The following is an 18557-nucleotide window of genomic DNA, read 5'->3' as shown; positions in this document are numbered from 1 at the left end:
GGGGACTCAGGGCGCCTTAGATGGGGCCAAGCCCAAATAAAAACAATAGCAATATAAAACACAACAATAGACAAAAGACATGCACAATTATAAACATTTAAACATTTTTCATCATTATTATTATTTAAATTGGATGTCATGTTTCTTTCTACAAATACAGGTTTTTATTCCCAACCAGGAGGTAAACCAGACCTTAAGTAGAGGAGTTGAGTGGATTTTTCTTTATGTTAGAAAATAATGGTCTCTCTCCTGAGCCTAAAATCACCCACACAGACTCCTAAAACATGTCAATATTGCCCCTTGTGATACTTGGGCACAACATTCCCCACCATGTTATTTTGATACATGAACTAAACAAAACTACTACAAACAAATAACAAGCAATTTACATTGCCATTTGATCACCCTTAGAAAATGCCTGAGGCATTTAGGCATTTCACTATACCTAAAGCCAAGGTGGAGTAGGTATAGGAGTAGAAACTCACGCTTGCACAACAAACCTGTGAGAATAAGATCACACAAACCACTTCTCTGTCCTAATCCTTCCTGAACTAGAGAAGAGAAAGGGAAAATATTTACCTATTCCTCTGATTGCTCTCCGAATTGCATCTGCATCTCTTGATGCATTAAAGCCAGAGTAATCCCGAATTGTTCCCCTACTGCCAACCTAAAAACAAGAGGTGGGAGAGAATGAATGGTTAATGTCATATTATGCAGCAAATTCTTTTTTGGTTTAGACTTCAGAAACATACAGAATGCACAATTAACAGGATTGGAGCTACCACTCAGAAGCAGACAAGGTGCTCTTTGCACACAGCACAGATGAAAAGACCTTGGGCAGCAAGCAAGGACAGACCTTCTGTCCAAGATGTTGGAAACAATTGGTCAAATTAATATGATAACAATGCTAGCCAATGGTTCCTAGTCAGTAGGATGACACTGCCTACTACCATATAAGAGGGAGAAAGAGAGAGCAGATCCCAGAGAACAGTTCTTGGGAAACACAAGTGGAAATGCACTATTGTACTCATAACAACAACAACAACAACAACAACTTTATTCTTGTACTCCGCCTCCATCTCCATGAAAGGCCTCGGGGCGGCTTACATAAGAAAACAACCCAACCACAACATAAATTAACATATAATCCATAAATATAAAACACAATATAATGACATAGTTATAAAACAGCACAACATGTTAATTATTAAAACCAAGACATCAGTTGCCTCATGCCCATGAGGTTAAGCTAGTGGGTACACAAAAGGGGCTATTTTATAGCAGTAGTAGTATGAACCAACATGGCATAATGATTTGAACACTGGGCAAAATCCATGTCTACATGTCCCAAGTAAAATGTACTTCCATCAAACTCACTACAAGCAATTCACATGACTTCAGCCAGTCCTCCAGCTTCCAGCTTTTACTTTATTACAAGAACTGCAGGTTAATCGGTTTCCAGGAAATTCCTGAGTGATTTTTGATGTGTGGAGAGCTAGACTGGGCTGGATATGATCCAGTGTCCCACACTTCAAACAGATCCATTGCAGTTTTGCTGGCCAGAAGCAGCTCCCAATAGAGTTTTACTGGCCCTGGTGCTTGTGATGATCACATGGCTGGGCATTCTGGTGTGAACTCACCAGAAGCAATATTGCCAGGGAACGACTTCTTGCTAGTGAAATGCAACATCAGCTTCCAAGAGATGCCAATACTCTGCCAGCCAGGTAACAGGACACTGGCACTTTGGGATACTCCCATGATGTGTCCGGAACAGCTCCTAAGCAGACTACTCTGGATTATTTCTCCTGGTGTAGACAGTAATCTGCAGCTCTCTGGAGACCAGGCTTTGAATTTCCACTCAGCCATGGAAACTCAATGTGCAACCTTGGGTAAATCACACTTTTTCAACCTCAGAAGAAGACAAGGGCAAAGCCTCTCTTGGCAAATTTTGCCAAGAAAATCCCATGAAAGGGTTACTTTGAATTGGAAATGACTTGAAGGCACACAATAACAACCAATAACTCTGAATACTGAATCCTTTCCCATGGCGCTGCCCTTACTGGTTTTCCAAAAGAAAGTTACTACTTGTCTGCCTTTTAAAATACAATGTAATGTTGTGCTCGCTTCGGCAGCACATATGCTAAAATTGGAACGATACAGAGAAGATTAGCATGGCCCCTAAAATACAATGTAATGTTGTTCAGATCAAAACATGTATACCATAGAAATGAAAAAAAGCAAACAGCAACATGTCAACACATTGGTATAATTGTATATTTAATAAAACATTGGGATGATAACTTTTGCTACTCTAAATATGCACTGAGATTATAAAACAATCAAACTGGCTGCTCTTTCAGAAATGAAGGGAAATTAATCTTCAACACAATAGGAAACAGTATTTTTGAAAGAGTTTCCAGAAAAAGCTTTTCATAGAGGAGAGATTAACTGGTCTCCGCAATTGTTATGCAGAATATAATGCTGAAGAACATGCTCAGCTGTTTCCAATATTTCCACTTCATGCAGGCATTTTCACTCATTAGCTAGGGTCTTATTAAATTGACCTTCTAGTAAAGCGGATGGCAATGCACTGAAGCTGGAAAATTGTAAATGCTTTTCTGTATTTAGGGATAATTAATGGAACCAGATATGAAGCTGTAAAAATACCATAACCAGGGAGGCTATTATAAAGTAGAGATGAGCAAACTGACCAGCAGGTTGCATGCAATTTCCCAAGACTATTTCTTGATGGCCCCCAGGAGTAAAAAAAAAAAAAAAAAGTCCTTAAAATGCCCCCAAATGGGATGCACTTTTGGACCTTCCAGGTTTAAAAGAGTTCAGCACCTTTGGACCTCCCAGGTTTACAAGGATTTTAAAACGTTTTTGCAATTATTTTCCAAACAATTTTTCCTATAATACCTTTTTTGGGGGGGGGGGGGGTTATTTCCAAATTTGTTGGTACCCTTTAAAACTCACTGATGGTTGGCCTTCATGAAATTAGTTGATGCCAGAGTTGCAATAATGAGGTATTGCTTTTAAAAACATTTTTAATTGGATCTTTTTTCTTAAATCTGAAATGACTTTTTCTGAAACATCAAGAAAATGTACCATGACTGAAAGAGCATAAGCTACTTTTCTATTTCTGACATGGTCACAGAAATGGCAGTTTATTAACATCACAAAATAAACCTGCTAACACAGTGGTTCTCAATCTGTGGGTCCCCAGATGTTTTGGCCTTCAACTCCCAGAAATCCTAACAACTGGTAAACTGGTTGGGATTTCTGGTAGTTGTAGGCCAAAACATCTGGGGACCCACAGGTTGAGAACCACTGTGCTAACATACACCTGCATCCTTGCCTTATGTAGGAAATGTCTGATTTGGTAATAATAATAATAATAATAATAATAATAATAATAATAATAATAATAACAACAACAACAATAATAATAATAATAAAGACGTAAGAACTGGTCACTCGGGTGTAGAGAAAAAGGGAAAAAAGGAGCTTATATGATGTCAGCCATTCAGGAATGTTGGCTTACTTTCTTTAGAAGGAAATATGGGATTGGCCTAACATACCACAATTCCACTAGCATCAAACGTGGGATCTGAGCGTGCTCAAATGCAAAGCACAGTAAGCCATAAGAAAAGATAACACACTGCTAGCACATTCCTGGCATTGTTCCTAGCCGCCTGCATATTGAGTGCAGCATTGTGCACGGTTCAGAAAATTAACTCTATCCCCTTACTTTTCATGGTCAAACTTGGAGAAATGGATTTGAATAAAAGTAATATTTTACTGTCTCTTTCTGACATACCTTTCAGAAAGGGATATACAGGAAATTCCCAAGTTACAAATGAGAAGAACAGACAAACAAGGAAAGACTATAATGTTTTGCTTTTTCTTAAGCCATTTGGGAAGAGCAAGATACCACCTTACTTTCTCCTCTCCTGTGGTGTTAATAGGGTGCATACTATATTTGTCCTTTGAAATCAATTTGCAGATCCAGGACAAAGTGGGAAAAGCTGAGAAAAACTGGGACCTTTTAAAAAGCTACTGAAAAAGAGGTATGGCAGAGAATTAACTGGAGAAGCTTCTGCCAAATCAGGACAGTTGGGAATGTATAGGTTTGTAAATTGAAACCTTAGTAAAAACTAAACATGCACACACTAACAGGAAGATTAGAATAAACCCTTTGTCAGCGTTTGCAGCCAGGTAGCCAGTGATTCAAGGAAGTTTAGCATCTGGGTGTGACCCTGGCCGCAAGTATTTGCTGGCTTTAGAAGACTGTTTGCTGAATGAAGACATGAGCTACAGTTTCCACCATCTGCTTCCTGTTTCTTCAGTGGTGTAAACTGTCTCAGCCCTGGAAATCCAGGCAAAGGGTAGCTCTCAGATGGGTGGGTAGATACTGAAATTACGACATTGTCCCACCTCATATGAATTACACCTTTCTAGATGTAATTTTTCTTCATTCCTCAAATTTCTAGCATTGCAAAGACATTGAAACTTATTCACACTTCACCTCTGGTATTTGCTGCATTTACATTCCCTTGGTAACGTTGTCTGCCTTTTTTCTTGTCTAAGCTGGTCCTCCATATTTGTGGGTTTGCTTTTTGATTATTCAGATTCTGCACCAAAGGACTTAAGAGATTCTTAGAGATGTTCTCTCAGATAAATAAAACAGTATGTGGGTGGGTGGATGTGTGTGTGTTCAGGGCGGGGGGCGTAATTTGCAGTTTTTCCACATTCATGGAGGTTCAGTGTTTCTAGCTCTAGTGAATGTGGAGGACTGGCTTTATTTTAAGTACCGGTTACTGCAATTCTAGAAATTTCGGAACTGAAGGAAAAGTTCAGAAGGAGCACAAAATTCCTATTTAGAGGAGCATTTCCCTCCAGCTCACAGCTACATCCCTGAGTCCAGGAGTACATCTACGTGGTAGAATGAATTCAGTGTAGCTAAATGCAATGGAATCCTGGGCTCTGTAGTTTGGAGAGGCACTAGCAGTCTTTGGAAGTTGCCTTCTTTGTAATATCATCTTATATAGGCACATACTGGCCAAGCAGATGTCAAGTAGACAAGGAACCCAATAAAACCCACTAGTCCCAATGCAATGTCTGTCTCAAAACTTCACACCCTTGAAAGGCAGCTCAAAGACTCTTAGCCCCGTTGCATGTACTGTATGCAAATGTGAAGCTAAAATGCAACAGGTCGTAGTTGCAAAGACAAACATCTTCCTCTTGGATTATGAAGAGCTGGACAGGTTTTTTTCTGGTCATTTCTCTTTTTCTCTACAGATAGGGATCTTTACAAAGACTGTTTCCTTGTACAGCCTGTACAACTTGATCAGACTTGGCGTCAGAAGTTGTCATGACGCTGCCATTGCTTGGGTCCCACGGCACCATTTAAATGTTTGAAAAGATGTCATATTGTAGATGGAGCAAGCCTGTTTTCAGCTGCTCCAAGGACTAAGACACAGAATGTCTTTTCAAACCAAAGTCCAAATAAACACTAGGAAGAACATCATGGAAAGAGCGATTGAACAGAGGAATGGGCTGTTTCAGAGTCTGGTGGAGTCTCCTTCTCTAGAGGTTTTAAAGCAAAGACTGGATAACTATCTGTTGGGAATACTTTGATTGTGTGTTTCCGCAGCGCAGAAGAGGGTTGGACTAGATGGCCTTTGGGGGTCTCTTCCCTATGTACCTCTGAAATACTGCCATTAAGAATTTCCCTGAAAATGAGCTGAAAGACATAACCTACTCTGGGTGTTTCAAGAGCTTTATTCTCTATTCCCTAAAAAAATGCCAGTTTGCCAGCTACACAATTAATATGGATTTCTTTCTCCCTTGTGGGATAGGAAGTGACTCATTGGCAAGATAATGCCAACACTCTTGTTAAAGCCTAGAAAGTGGGATAAAAACTACATAAATATGAATGAGTATGTGACTTAATAAAGGGATGAGTAATAGAGTTGTCACCCTTTTTTTTCAAAAACCACCTCCAGTTGTCTAACATTTTAATCCAAATATTACTCTCTGCTGAGACGTGGCTAACACATTCAAAGGGAGGAAAAGAAGTCATTACAAAATATTCATACCAATTGTTGATATGTACCTTTCAAGTTGTTTCCGACTTAATGGCAGCCCTATCATGGGGATTTATTGGAAAGATTTGCTCAGAGGGGGTTTGCCTTTCTAATGCTATCACCTTCTCTCGGTAACTTCTCTCTTTATATCCCCATCACTCCAATTACATAAATAATAATCCGTCAAGAAGTTCAACTCTACCACATTATGCCTGAATCAAGAGCCCCCAGTGGCACAATGGGTTAAACCCTTGTGCCAGCAGACTGCTGATTTGAAGGTAGCCAGTTCGAATCCAACCAAGGGAGTGCATGGATGAGCTCCCACTGTCAGCTCCAGCTCCATACGGGGACATGAGAGAAACCTCCCACAAGGATGGTAAAAAGATCAAACATCCAGGCATCCCCTGGGCAACGTACTTTCAGATGACTGATTTTCTCATACCAGAAGCAACTTGCAGTTTCTCAAGTCGCTCCTGACAGACACAAAAAAGTTTAGCTGAAAGCTGAAATCAGCTTATCAACACCAAGCTGCTTGTCTTATCATTGAAACGGTTTTCTGAATTGTTGATAAACTAATTTTGCATAAATGACACTTTGATGTAGCTATCTCTTTATACTTCTTTCACTAAATTCAGTTTCCAGCTCCTTATCCCTGGAACTCTTCACACCAGCTTAGGATATGATCCCATTCCTGATGAAATGAACTCTAGTTCATAAAAACTGATGCCATGATGCATTTATTAATCTTGAAAGTTCCCCAGACTTTTTGTTGATGGCAAATAGCAGCTAGGCATTGCTGGCAAATGAGACTTTGGGTCAAATTAATGCAGTTTAAAACCTCTTTAACTGCCATGGTTCATTGCTATGGAATCCTGGGAGGTGTAGTCTGGCAAGGTATTCGCACTCGATGGCAGAAAAGGATAAAGACATTTTAAAACTACAGCTCCCAGGATTCTATAGCATTGAGTTAAAGTGGAATCCATTCCAGTACAGATGCAGCTTTTGTAGAAAACCTGCGTATAGGTAAAGGATTCATCTACACCAGAGCTTCCTAAATTGTGGGTCCCTTTAGCTTAGTAGTTCTCAACCTGTGGGTCCCCAGATGTTTTGGCCTACAACTCCCAGAAATCCCAGCTAGTTTACCAGCTTTTAGGATTTCTGGGAGTTGAAGGCCAAAACATCTGGGGAACCACAGGTTGAGAACCACTACTTTAGCTCAATGTTGGGTTGCAAAGAAAGAAGAGGAGAAGGAACCTAGCCAGCTTCTCCAAGCATTTCCTGCCTTCCTTCTCTCCAACCGCACCACACAGAATTCCATAGCATTGAGTGATGCTACTTAAAGTGATGTCAAACTACACTGATTTCACAGTATAGATACAGCCTCAGTTTCAGGTAAGCACATATCCTTGGCACTTGACAGGGAAAGCTGCAGTGTTTGCCCCAAAGGCATGTTAAATTCTACCTCAATAAAAGCCTTCACTACGCACACTGCCAGTGACCAATTGTACATGCATTCCCATGACATTACTCACCCAAACAGAAGCCATAGTTGCCATTTCTCAGCAAAACTCTGAAAAAAAATCCAGACAAATAAATAAGTTAAAATGAAATACTAGGTGCAATTAATTATTGTAAAGTTAGGTAAAGGTAAAGGTTTTTCCAACATTATATCCAGTTGTGTCCGACTCTGGGGGTTGGTGCTCATCTCCATTTCTAAGCCGAAGAGCCGGCCTTGTCCGTAGACACCTCCAAGGTCATGTGGCCGGCATGACTGCATGGAGCGCCATTACCTTTCCTCCGGAGCGGTACCTATTGATCTATCCACATTTGCATGTTTTCTAACTGTTAGGATGGCAGAAGCTAGGGCTAACACTCTGCTCCCCGGATTCGAACCTGCGACGTTTTGGTCTGCAAGTTCAGCAACTCAGCGCTTTAACACGCTGTGTCACTGGGGGCCCCCTTAATTATTGTAGAATCCATAAATCTAATTGTTCAGGAAACTTACTTAAACAACTGAGCCACCATGAGTGATAATGCTAGTTAGATGATCAGGAAGAATATTTCTTCCCAAACGCAGCTATTGTAAACTCTTTCAAAATGTGTTTTCAGATCCTGAAAATACTGCATGCACATTGCCCTGAATTCAGGCAAAATGTTCTGTTGGCTACCAATGAGTATTTCTGACTTCACACCAACTTGCTTGTGCATAGAGAACATGGATCATGCAATCACTCACAACTGAGCAGCTAACCTCTGCTTCTCCTCTCCAAATTCTTCTCTCCCCTTCAAAGTTATCAAGCAGCCTGTGTTTGGCATAAACTTGTCATGCCAGCTTTAGCAAAAGGCTTTGGGAAACGAGAAACAGAGGGAACCTGTCCACCTAATTGTTACTTCTTCCAGCCATTCTCTCTGAAGAATGCAACCCCCTGGAAACTCTCAGCCTAAATATGCAAGGCCGGAAAGGAATCTTGACTCAGAACCTAAAAATGGGTGTTTGTTTGGCACAAGCGAGCCAAGTTTTAAAACATTGCAGTTTGGGGCTGTGTGTTTTGCTTGGGAGAAAAAAGTCCACACCCATCCTGAAGTAATGGAAACAGAAACCCAAGGAAGGCCTCAGCAGACACAGGACTCTTGTTGAAAAAAGGCCCAACTAGATATGTGAAGGTACAGGCACCACAGCTCTTTAAATGTGAGTTTATATATATAAGGCAGGGGCCCCTTGTGGCACAGTGTGTTAAAGCGATGAGCTGCTGAACTTGTGGACCAAAAGGTCCCAGGTTCAAATCCAGGAAGCGGAATGAGTTAGCCCCAGCTCCTGCCAACCTAGCAGTTCAAAAACATGCAAATATGAGTAGATCAATAGGTACTGCTCCGGCGGGAAGGTAATGGAACTCCATGCAGTCATGCCGTCCACATGACCTTGGAGGTGTCTACGGACAACGCCGGCTCTTCGGCTTAGAAATGGAGATGAGCACCAACCCCCAGAGTCAGACATGACTGGACTTAACGTCAGGGGAAACCTTTACCTATATAAGGCAGGCTGATTTATGGAGCTAAAAGTACGAAATGAGTGAGCTTTGGCACCACTTTTAAGTTCCACGGCTCAGTTTTATGTAATCCTGGGAGATGTCATTTGCCATGGTCTAATCTTTACCGCTAAGAGCTCTGGTGCCTCACCAAACTGCAACTCCCAGGTTTCCACTGCATTGAACCATAGCAGATAAAGTTGTGTCAAATTCCATTAATTTTACAGAATCGATGCACCATACCACTACACATCCAAAGGTTTATTTCCACTGAACATTGAGAGTCCATTCCTTGCTTTTGGGGCGAGTTGGAAGTTGGGACAAGCTTCTCAGTTTTGGGTTTCAGTGAGTTTTCCAGGCTGTCTGGCCATGTTCCAGAAGCATTCTCTCCTGACGTTTCGCCCACATCTATGGTAGGCATCCTCAGAGGTTGTGAGGTCTGTTGGAAACTAGGCAAGTGAGGTTTATATATCTGTGGAATAATGTCCAGAGTGGGAAAAGAACTCTTGTCTGTTGGAGGCAAGTGTGAATACTGCCATTGGCCACCTTGATTAGCATTGAATGGCCTCACTCATCAGCCTTCTCTGCCAAAGGGAAGTTCCTCCCTAGACTGCCACGCCTAGGATTCCATAGCATTGAACAAGGGCAGTCAAAGCGGAACAAATCTGCATTAAATCTACAGTGTAGAGGCAGCCAAAGAGGTTCAGGGGAGAAAAAAAAAGATCCGATTTCTGCTCCCCGAAAGAAAGTGTCTGAGCCGGGAGGGAGTGTCGCCTTGAGGAGAGGAGGGAGGCGCATCTAGGGAGCCAGACCCACTCCTGCGATGGGTCAGGGTCCTACCTTAAAGTCCTGAGGGTCGGGGGCTCTTTCCCACCCCTCCCTGGCTCCCAAAGAGGGATTCACTCACTCACCGCTCCGGTCCAGGCAACGCCACTCTCCGAACTTCCCTGGAAACTTGCGCCCCGCCTTGAGAGCCGGACCTGGGGGCGGATCTGGAGAGGATGGGGGAGGGAAAGGGCTGGCCCTGCCAGACACAAACTCCCCCTCTTTTTGGCCCGGAATTTGCTTCCTAAGAGAGACGGGCCAAGAAAAAGCCACCTCCCCTGCCCTGCCCGAGGCTGCATCCAGACCGTAGAATGAATGCGGATTGGCACCACTTTCACTGCCCTGGCTGAAGGCCATGGAACCCTAGTGCTGGTAGTCTGACTGGGTCCTTAGCCTTCCCTGTCTGAGAGCTCTCCAAACAACTCCTCCTAGTGTTGTCCAAGGCTTTCGTGGCCGGAATCACTGGGTTGCTGTGAGTTTTCCGGGCTGTGTGGCCATATTCCAGAAGAACATCTATATCTCTGGCAGGCATCCTCAGGGGTTGTGAGGTCTGTTGGGAACTAGGCAAGTGGGGTTTATATATCTGTGGAATAATGTCCAGGGTGGAAGAAAGAACTCTCGTCTGCCCAAGGAAAGTGTGTATGTTGCAAATTGTCCACCTTGATTAGCATTGAATGGCTTTTCAGCTTCAGAGTCTGGCTGAAAATAAACAACCAGGCCCAGCTAACATGTCCCAACAAAGGATTCCCCCAGTCAGGAAGCTGCCAGACTTTGAAGCTGAAAGGCCTTTAAATGCTAATCAAGGTGGACAATTTGCAACATTCACACTTGACTCAGGCAGACAAGAGATCTTCATCCCACCCTAGACACTCCACAGATATATAAACCCCACTGCCCAGTTTCCAACAGCCCTCACAACCCCTGAGGATGCCTGCCATAATGTGGGTGAAACGTCAGGAGAGAATGCTTCTGGAACATTGCCATAAAGCCCGGAAAATTCACAGCAACCCAACATCTCCTAGGATTCCATAGCATTGAGCCAGGGCAGTTCAAGTGTTGCCAATCTGCATTCATTGTACAGCAGGCATGAGCAAACTGTTTCTTGTTAGAAATTGTGGGAGTTGAAGTCCAAAACACCTGGAAGGCCGAAGTTTGCCCTTGCCTGTACGATTGCCGCTAAAGGGGAAAATGATAAAAATGATTTTTTTTAACCCAAGAGAACATCTCCAGGAATCTCTAGGGCTCCTTCCACATAGCTATATAAAATCCACATTGAACTGGATTATATGGCAGTGTGGACTCAGATAACCCAGTTCAATGCAGATATTGTGAATTATCTACCTTGATATTTTGGGTTATATAGCTATGTGGAAAGGCCGCTAGTCTTCCAGCATAAGTCAGGTCGACTTCCAATGGAGACTAGCCATAGAATTGTGCTGGAGGACCTACAAATATCTACTTCTAAGGGCCCTTCCACACAGCCATATAACCCAGAAAATCAAGTCTGATAATCCACAATATCTGCTTTGAACTGGAGTATCAGAGGCTTCTTCCACACAGCTGAATGAAATCCCACATTTTCTGCTTTAAACTGGAATATATGGCAGTGTGGATTCAGATAACTCAATTCAAAGCAGATATTGTGGGACTTTCTGCCTTGATATTCTGGGTTATATTGCTGTGTGGAGGGGCCCTGAGTCCACACTGCCATATAATCCAGTTCAGTGTGGATTTTATAAAGCTGTGTGGAAAGGGTCAAAGAGTTTCTAGATTCTCCAGTGCAACTCAGTGGTTGCTTCTAGTTGAATCATGCTAGAAAACCTAGAGATTCTTAGATATATTAATATATACTAATAAGCAAATCTGCAAAGTTAAATCCGGCAAATGGAGAGGCCCAACTGTATATGGTTCATATTGTTACTATTTTTTCTTGCTTCTCCTTGGTAAATAATAAATGGGAATGGGTGGCCCATCCCTACTTTACTTTTGAGGGAAAATATTGTGGATTTATATCAAAATAATATCTTGTTAAGCTATGCATGTGTGAATAAATCACACACATAATTCTGTATTCTTTTTGTCTGTTGAATGTAGAAGACAAGTCTGATGATATGCATCCCAACAGGATGTTTTATTTCTTCGAAGACCTAATGAAATTGCATAAACATCCATGATGGATTAAAACAGAAAAGCAACTTCTTGTGAAAAGTATCCAAAGCTCGTTTATTAGCAACCGCAACAGCCAAAGGGCATAATGGAAATTAACAACCATTCAGTCTGTAACCAATAGAGTTATACTCCAAAATACATGAAATGGTGAAATTCAAGGTAACAGGTTGACAGCACCAAGTGAGATTGACTCAGAGCAACCAAAGGGACTTTCTTGGAATGGGCAGTGCAGAAGCAAAAACAAGAGGAACGTTATGGTTATTAAAGAGAAAAAAGGAACAAAAAAACAACATAAACAAGGCAGGATCTAAAAGCCTACCAACCTCAGCAAGCAGCACAGAAAGGTACAACATCTGTGTGTCAACAGTTGTGCAATTAGGAGAACATATCCATACTCCATGGTCTCTTGCTTCCATGGTATTGTAATCATATGTTATACAACAACATCAGTGCAGATTACAGTAGTTTTCACCAATGGTTTCTGTATGATTCTAACCAAACAGACACGAAGTGTACCAGCACAATGTTATTAAATATTTCAGTACAAGTATACAACGATATAATCCCATCGATGTTGGCCAATTTACATCGAGGTAACTTTGTGCTCATGGAGTTATGTGGTGGTTACATCATTCCACTTCCTTAGTGAATTGTGACAAGGTGCAAACAAATGTCCATGGAGAATTGTTGCACTTCTATGCTTCAGCAACTATGAGCCATTCCACATGAAATGTCCAATTACTTCTAACATAGTGTATAAGACACCAAAAGGATTCTGGCCATTATGTAGTCATGATGTTTTCATTGTAGCTTCCTTCTACAGAAGTAACCCAGACATTGTCAGAAATATTAAAAATTAACATTTTAGAAACCCCAGGTTGAAGGTCTCATGTGTGAAGCTCCAGTGTAAAGGCTGCTGTGTGTAAATCTACTGTGTGAGAGGAGGCTCTGTGAGAGCAAAGCTGTTTATCTGCATGAGAAATGCCATATATTGGTGTTACTCCATTCTTTAGTCTCACAACAATCCTGTGAAATGAGTCAAGCTGAAAAGGTATGACTTATCCAGAATCACCCAATGGGCTCTGTGATTTGAGTAGCAATTCTAACCCCAGACCATGGTAACTATGCCATATCGATTTTAATGCAGCCAAATTCAGCCGTTTTGATGCTCTGATGTGTTCCAGGTTGCTTTCATTTATATTAGTGGGAGGCCTCTTCTCATGAACATAATGAAGCTGCCCCTTCATGGAATTGAAAGGGACATACAACACCTAAAGGCATACTGTTGTGCACAATAGAGTTGCACATTAGGACTTTGATCTATGACATTGTACTAGATCTTACACAATACTTCTAGATTTTTTAAATGTTTAAGTTAATTGCAAGATGATAAATGACAAAACATGGAAACTGAGAATAAACAGGCATATCTAATGCAATAATGCCTGTGGTCAAAAGACAAAAAAAGTGATTGTGTTATTCAAATGAAAGCAGTTATTCCCGTCTTTGATGCTTTCCATCATGCATCTGCAGATAAGATATTAAGCTAGGCAAGGTGAAGGGTTCCACCATAGTCTGTTAGTGTTTCAACTGTCTGAAAAAACAGTCAGTTTGTCATAACTATTTTGCAGCAGATTTTAAAAAGTAACTAATACTACATAGGAGAATTACTCCCAATGTTTCTGAAATCAAATATCCACAATCATTTGCTCATCATGTTCTGTTCATGTGTTTAGATTATGTCCTCACTGATATATGACACCTTTGCCAGTGGGACCTATTTGAAAAGCAATCTTGGCATTATTTAGGCACTAAAAGTGGAATAAAGTTGCCTTAATGAACTGTTTCAGGCATCAAGCTACTTCCCCACACATTTCAGTGGAAGGAGCTGGACCTTATATATATGTATATGTGTGTGTGTGTGTGTGTTGCAGAATGGTTAATCTAATTGAATGAAGAAAACACACTACAAGATTTCTGATTATACATTGCAGTCAACATGGAGTTCCACTATGAAGCCATGAACAACAAAATTCCATCTTGTAAGTATTGAACATTCAATGACAGGTGTCTGGAAGCATTTCAGGTGAAAGAGATCTATATTTCTGACAAGAGACCAGTTTTAAAGTACCTAGCACTTTGTTGACACTAAATAAAACAATATATTGATATGGAGCACTGGCTTATTGGATCTCAGTTTTGCTCAAAGGCAATGTGTTATACATTTCATTTAACACACGACCCTGGGCTACAAATGCAGAGTACAGAAACAAAAAACAGTAAGTGGCAACTAAAGTGAACCAAATCACTAGGTTTTATGAGTTTTTAAAATACATGACATAATTACTAGTAGTGGAAATGAATTTGTGGCAATGATTCATTTCCTTTATTAATGGTTTTCTTTCACATTCTGTGCTGCACTAATGGTAGGCACACAACCTGGGAGAAACTCAAAGGCACTGTTATCATCCGGAATGAGCGATACATTTGCTTGAGATGGGATCTTAATGTTATTATGAATTAAGAACTGATTCACACAGCCATTTTTCCTGTGGTCAACAGATTTCCCCAGCACTCCAGTTGTTATGAATTATTACCTCTATCTCTAGCCATCAGTTGATGGGAATCGTACTCTAACATGTCTGGAATGCACCAGTAGAAGGCACCAATTTCATGCACTTTGTGTTGGACAAATTGGACCACACTTGTGAATGCCCCATCCATTCACTCAAATCATGCATAACTTCATCCTGAATATATTTCAGGAAGTAGTTTGGACAATGACATTTACAATCTGAAGAAGCAGCAGAAGGTTAATTTAAAAGTCAACTTCCAATATGTATAATTATGGATACGTCAACTGGCCCCAGTCGAAGACCCAGACTAACATGGCACCACAATACAATTTTATGTAGACTGTGTTCTCAAGTACATGATCCAAGAGGCACTCCTGCAGTACATTATGGAATACACTCTATGTCAATGGTTCTCAATTTTGGGTCCCCAGGTGTTTTGGCCTACAACTCCCAGAAATCCCAGTCAGTTTCTCAACTGTTAGGATATCTAGGAGTTGAAGGCCAAAACGTCTGGGGACCCACAGGTTGAAAACCACTGCACTATGTGCTTTGTGGACTTGAAATTGTGCTGACAGTGAAATATCATAAACTGAACACAGCAACATTTATGGTGCCAAAGATTTTTGTATAGAAATTATTAAAAGGAATATGTTCTGAATCATGATAAAAAATATGGGTGGTTTTGATTTTGTTCTAGCACTCAATGTTTATGATAGCAGATCTTTCAATACAAAGTTATACCTTCTTTCGTTTTTGTCCAGTTCATATAATCTGATGAGAGGACAATAAATCCTTCAAAAAAGTTAAATGCCTGATTAGTTGACTCCCATTGATTAAACAAAAACACTTTGAAAGTATCTATTATAGCCAATATATCACCAGCCAACCTGTTACTTATCTGCCAGTAATCACTTGAGGAATACAATCAACTGGGCCTTTGTCTTAGGAGGAAGGTGGCTGTGGTAGGAAGCCAATGAGAGCATGGGCCTGTGGCTAAGTCTCCAAGTGGGTTGTCTTCATGAGAATACAGCAGCCTTCTTTACCTTCTTAACCCTGGAGGCCTCCTTGAAAACTTTCTCAATAAACCCCTGCATAAAAATATTACTGTGTATACTCATGTATAAGTCTATACATTTTCATAAAACATTAACCCCATGAAGGTACTGCACCTTAATTCTTACATAAGAAGGAGAACCATTTCATTCTCTGAGTAGAGTGGCAAAAGATGAGAACTTAGTTTGACCCTCTCTGCTCTCTCCATCACAATGCTGCTTATGGCCTTTTTAAACATCCAGGTGGGAAAATGCCAGTGGTCAGAGCAGACTGGCCTCCTGAGGCGGCGATCACCCTTTCTGTCTCCATAGAATGACCCTTGACTTAGCCACAAACTACATCATCCACAATTTGACCCCCAAACCTGCCCTTGACTAATACATGGGGTTGACTTATACATGAGTATATATGATATGTCTACAGTTCAGAAATAATGTGATTTTCCCCAAAAACAATACTTCTCAGAACCTTGGTTGAGAAACCCCATCTGTGTTGAAAGCTGCTGTTCCACACACTACATTGTGCTTTTCTTCTACCTCCAAGGAAGTCTCATTTGCATGCGGCACCTTTATCACTTTTGACCAGCCCCTGAATCAATGGAGAATACAGCAGATGGAGAGCAAAAGAGACTTGGATCCCCAGAGGTTGTGCGAACGGAATGCTGCTCTATACGGGGATAAGAGGGGTGCACGCCAGCACGTCTTCTCGGGAACCTCACGCCATCCGCTTTCAACGAGGTAGCTCTGTTGTGAAGTGGAAGCAGGCAGAGATATGCTGCTTGCTCACCTCTCAGGCAACCAAACACACAAAGAAAAAATCCCCCAAAGGGAAAAAAAATCCTTTTTTCATAAGATTGTTATAAAAAATACCAAAAATGTATAGAAGTTCCATTTGTTCCTTTTTACAATTTATAAAAAGATGTGACCAGTCAACTCTGAAAATGTGCCATTAAACCTCTGTTCCGTCATGTAAATTGTTGTGAACTTTCACCTCCAAGTTCACTTGCTTAACCTTTGCCCCCTTGACCTTGTAGGTCCCTTCATTTTCACAAAGAATATTCAGGTTTTTCACAGTGCAGTACTGTCTGTTTATATTCTTCTCCCCCCTCTCTGTGCTTTTCCTGGATGCTTCCACTTTGGTATTGAGAGGATACTGCTCCGGGATGTCTTTTGCAGCCTTTTTCTTTTTTCGGTGCTTCCGACACTTACGGGTCACAAAACATGTGACTAAAAGCACAAGGAAGAGCAGCATGACGCTGGCAAAGGCACTGCCAATCGAAGCCCCCGTCTGAGACAGAGAGGCGGCCGAGACGGCCTCTTGCCGGTCCAAACTGAGAAACTTCATGTTGGTGCCATTCTTGACTTGATCACCTTCGTTGTCATAGATCAAGGAGTCATCCAAGGCTAAACTACCCCTGTGGTCCACAAGATCCCGGCGGCTGCGCTTCAGTTGATGAATGAGAGAACGTGGCACCCGGGGGCCTGCAATGGTCTCTGGGCCAATAACGTAGATCACTTGAAGATACCACTGGTGCCCAGCTTCCACCTATTCAAAGAGAGACATTGTCAGAAATATTAAAAATTAATATTTTAGAAGCCCCAGGTTGAAGTCCTCGTGTGTGAAGCTCCAGTGTAAAGGCTGCTTTGTGTAAATCTACTGTGCAAGAGGAGGCTCTGTGAGAGCGAAGCTGTTTATCTGCATGAAAAAGAATCCCAGCATGGAAGCAAGGAAGAAAGTACAAAGAACGTTATTTGTGTTATGGAAACCTTGTTCTTGTAAATACCGCAATCTTATTTCTTTGCTACAAAGAAAACCCTCCTAAGGAAGATATAACGTTGGTGTTTTTGTTCTTTTTATCACTTTTGGCTACTAGTGCTGGGTCACGCTGCTGCTCATAAGTTACTCAGCTGTGAATTTATGGGGAGGGTCTTTTGTTAATAAACCCACTTGCCCAACAGACATAACATCAAAATACTCTCCTTCCTGCTTCATTGACAAACCTATTATAGGACTCGGCTCCAAGTGAATCAGTAGCATTTAATGCAAAGCTTTCTGACACCATCTTTAAATCATATTTCCAGGGCAAAATAAAACAGTCACAATGTAAGTTCATTAAAACAGAAACAAAAAAATTACACATGCTTCTAGAAAGCTTTAGAAAATTAAAAGGTGCCTGGTGTAAGCTACTCCCAGTAGTTGTAAGCTGTCCCGAGTCCTTTTGGAGAGGGAGCTGGATATAAATAAAGTTTTTTTATTATTATGATAATGCTAAAGAATTAAGAAAGGTGACATGTGGATTTCTCTGTGTCAAGCCTGCCTTTTAAGAATACCCTCTCCTTAGTAGCCATTCATCTAAAACGAACTCTCTTTGTAATGGTAGCTACCTATGGAAAAAAGACTATAACGGGAGTTGTGTTACAGGCAAAATTATTCTGTTGCCGACTTTGTGAGCTGGTCATTTAAGTTTAAATGTCAGAACATAATCTTGTATAACCTACAAAATGTAAAAGATATCACATAAGAACGAATGTAATTACATTGTAATTAAAAACCGAGCCCAATGTAAAAACCGAGCCCAATTCAAAGTGCTGGTTTTGACCTACAAAGCCCTAAACGGTTCTGGTCCTGCCTATCTATCCGAACGTATCTCCTCCTATGAGCCCGTTAGAACCTTAAGATCTTCTGGGGAGGCCCTGCTCTCGATCCCACCTGCCTCGCAGGCGCGGCTGGTGGGGGCGAGGGACAGGGCCTTCTCGGTGGTGGCTCCTCGGCTGTGGAACTCCCTCCCCAGCGATATCCGGCAAACCCCATCCCTCCTG

General features: G+C 41.4%; 2 protein-coding genes and 1 non-coding gene across 4 annotated transcripts in view; 1 reads left to right on the top strand and 2 right to left on the bottom strand.

Annotated features, from left to right (window-relative positions):
- anxa3 (annexin A3) overlaps window positions 1–10137 on the bottom strand; it is a 28037-nt gene extending 17900 nt beyond the window's left edge. The window contains exons 1-3 of one of the 2 annotated variants that reach the window (XM_003221824.4): window positions 10027–10137; window positions 7622–7659; window positions 580–667 (exon numbers count right to left, since the gene is read on the bottom strand). In XM_003221824.4, the coding sequence (XP_003221872.2) occupies window positions 580–667; window positions 7622–7645 (112 nt within the window). In that variant the 5' untranslated portion in view covers window positions 7646–7659; window positions 10027–10137. Of the gene's footprint in view, window positions 1–579; window positions 668–7621; window positions 7660–9955 lie in introns of both variants that reach the window. The other variant, XM_008112134.3, reaches the window with a different exon arrangement.
- LOC134299820 (U6 spliceosomal RNA) lies at window positions 2117–2218 on the top strand. Its single transcript, XR_010007061.1, has one exon. It is a non-coding gene; the product is annotated as a U6 spliceosomal RNA (small nuclear RNA).
- Window positions 10138–12136: 1999 nt separating the features above from the next.
- fras1 (Fraser extracellular matrix complex subunit 1) overlaps window positions 12137–18557 on the bottom strand; it is a 386797-nt gene continuing 380376 nt past the window's right edge. Inside the window, exon 73 of the mRNA XM_062981362.1 lies at window positions 12137–17283. Within this exon, the coding sequence (XP_062837432.1) occupies window positions 16687–17283 (597 nt within the window). The 3' untranslated portion in view covers window positions 12137–16686. The remainder of the gene's footprint in view (window positions 17284–18557) is intronic.

The sequence above is a fragment of the Anolis carolinensis genome, chromosome 5, assembly GCF_035594765.1.
Source record: "Anolis carolinensis isolate JA03-04 chromosome 5, rAnoCar3.1.pri, whole genome shotgun sequence".
Taxonomy (NCBI): Eukaryota; Metazoa; Chordata; class Lepidosauria; order Squamata; family Dactyloidae; genus Anolis; species Anolis carolinensis.
Note: the sequence above shows the minus strand (reverse complement) of the source record. Positions and strands in the feature narration are given on the sequence as shown.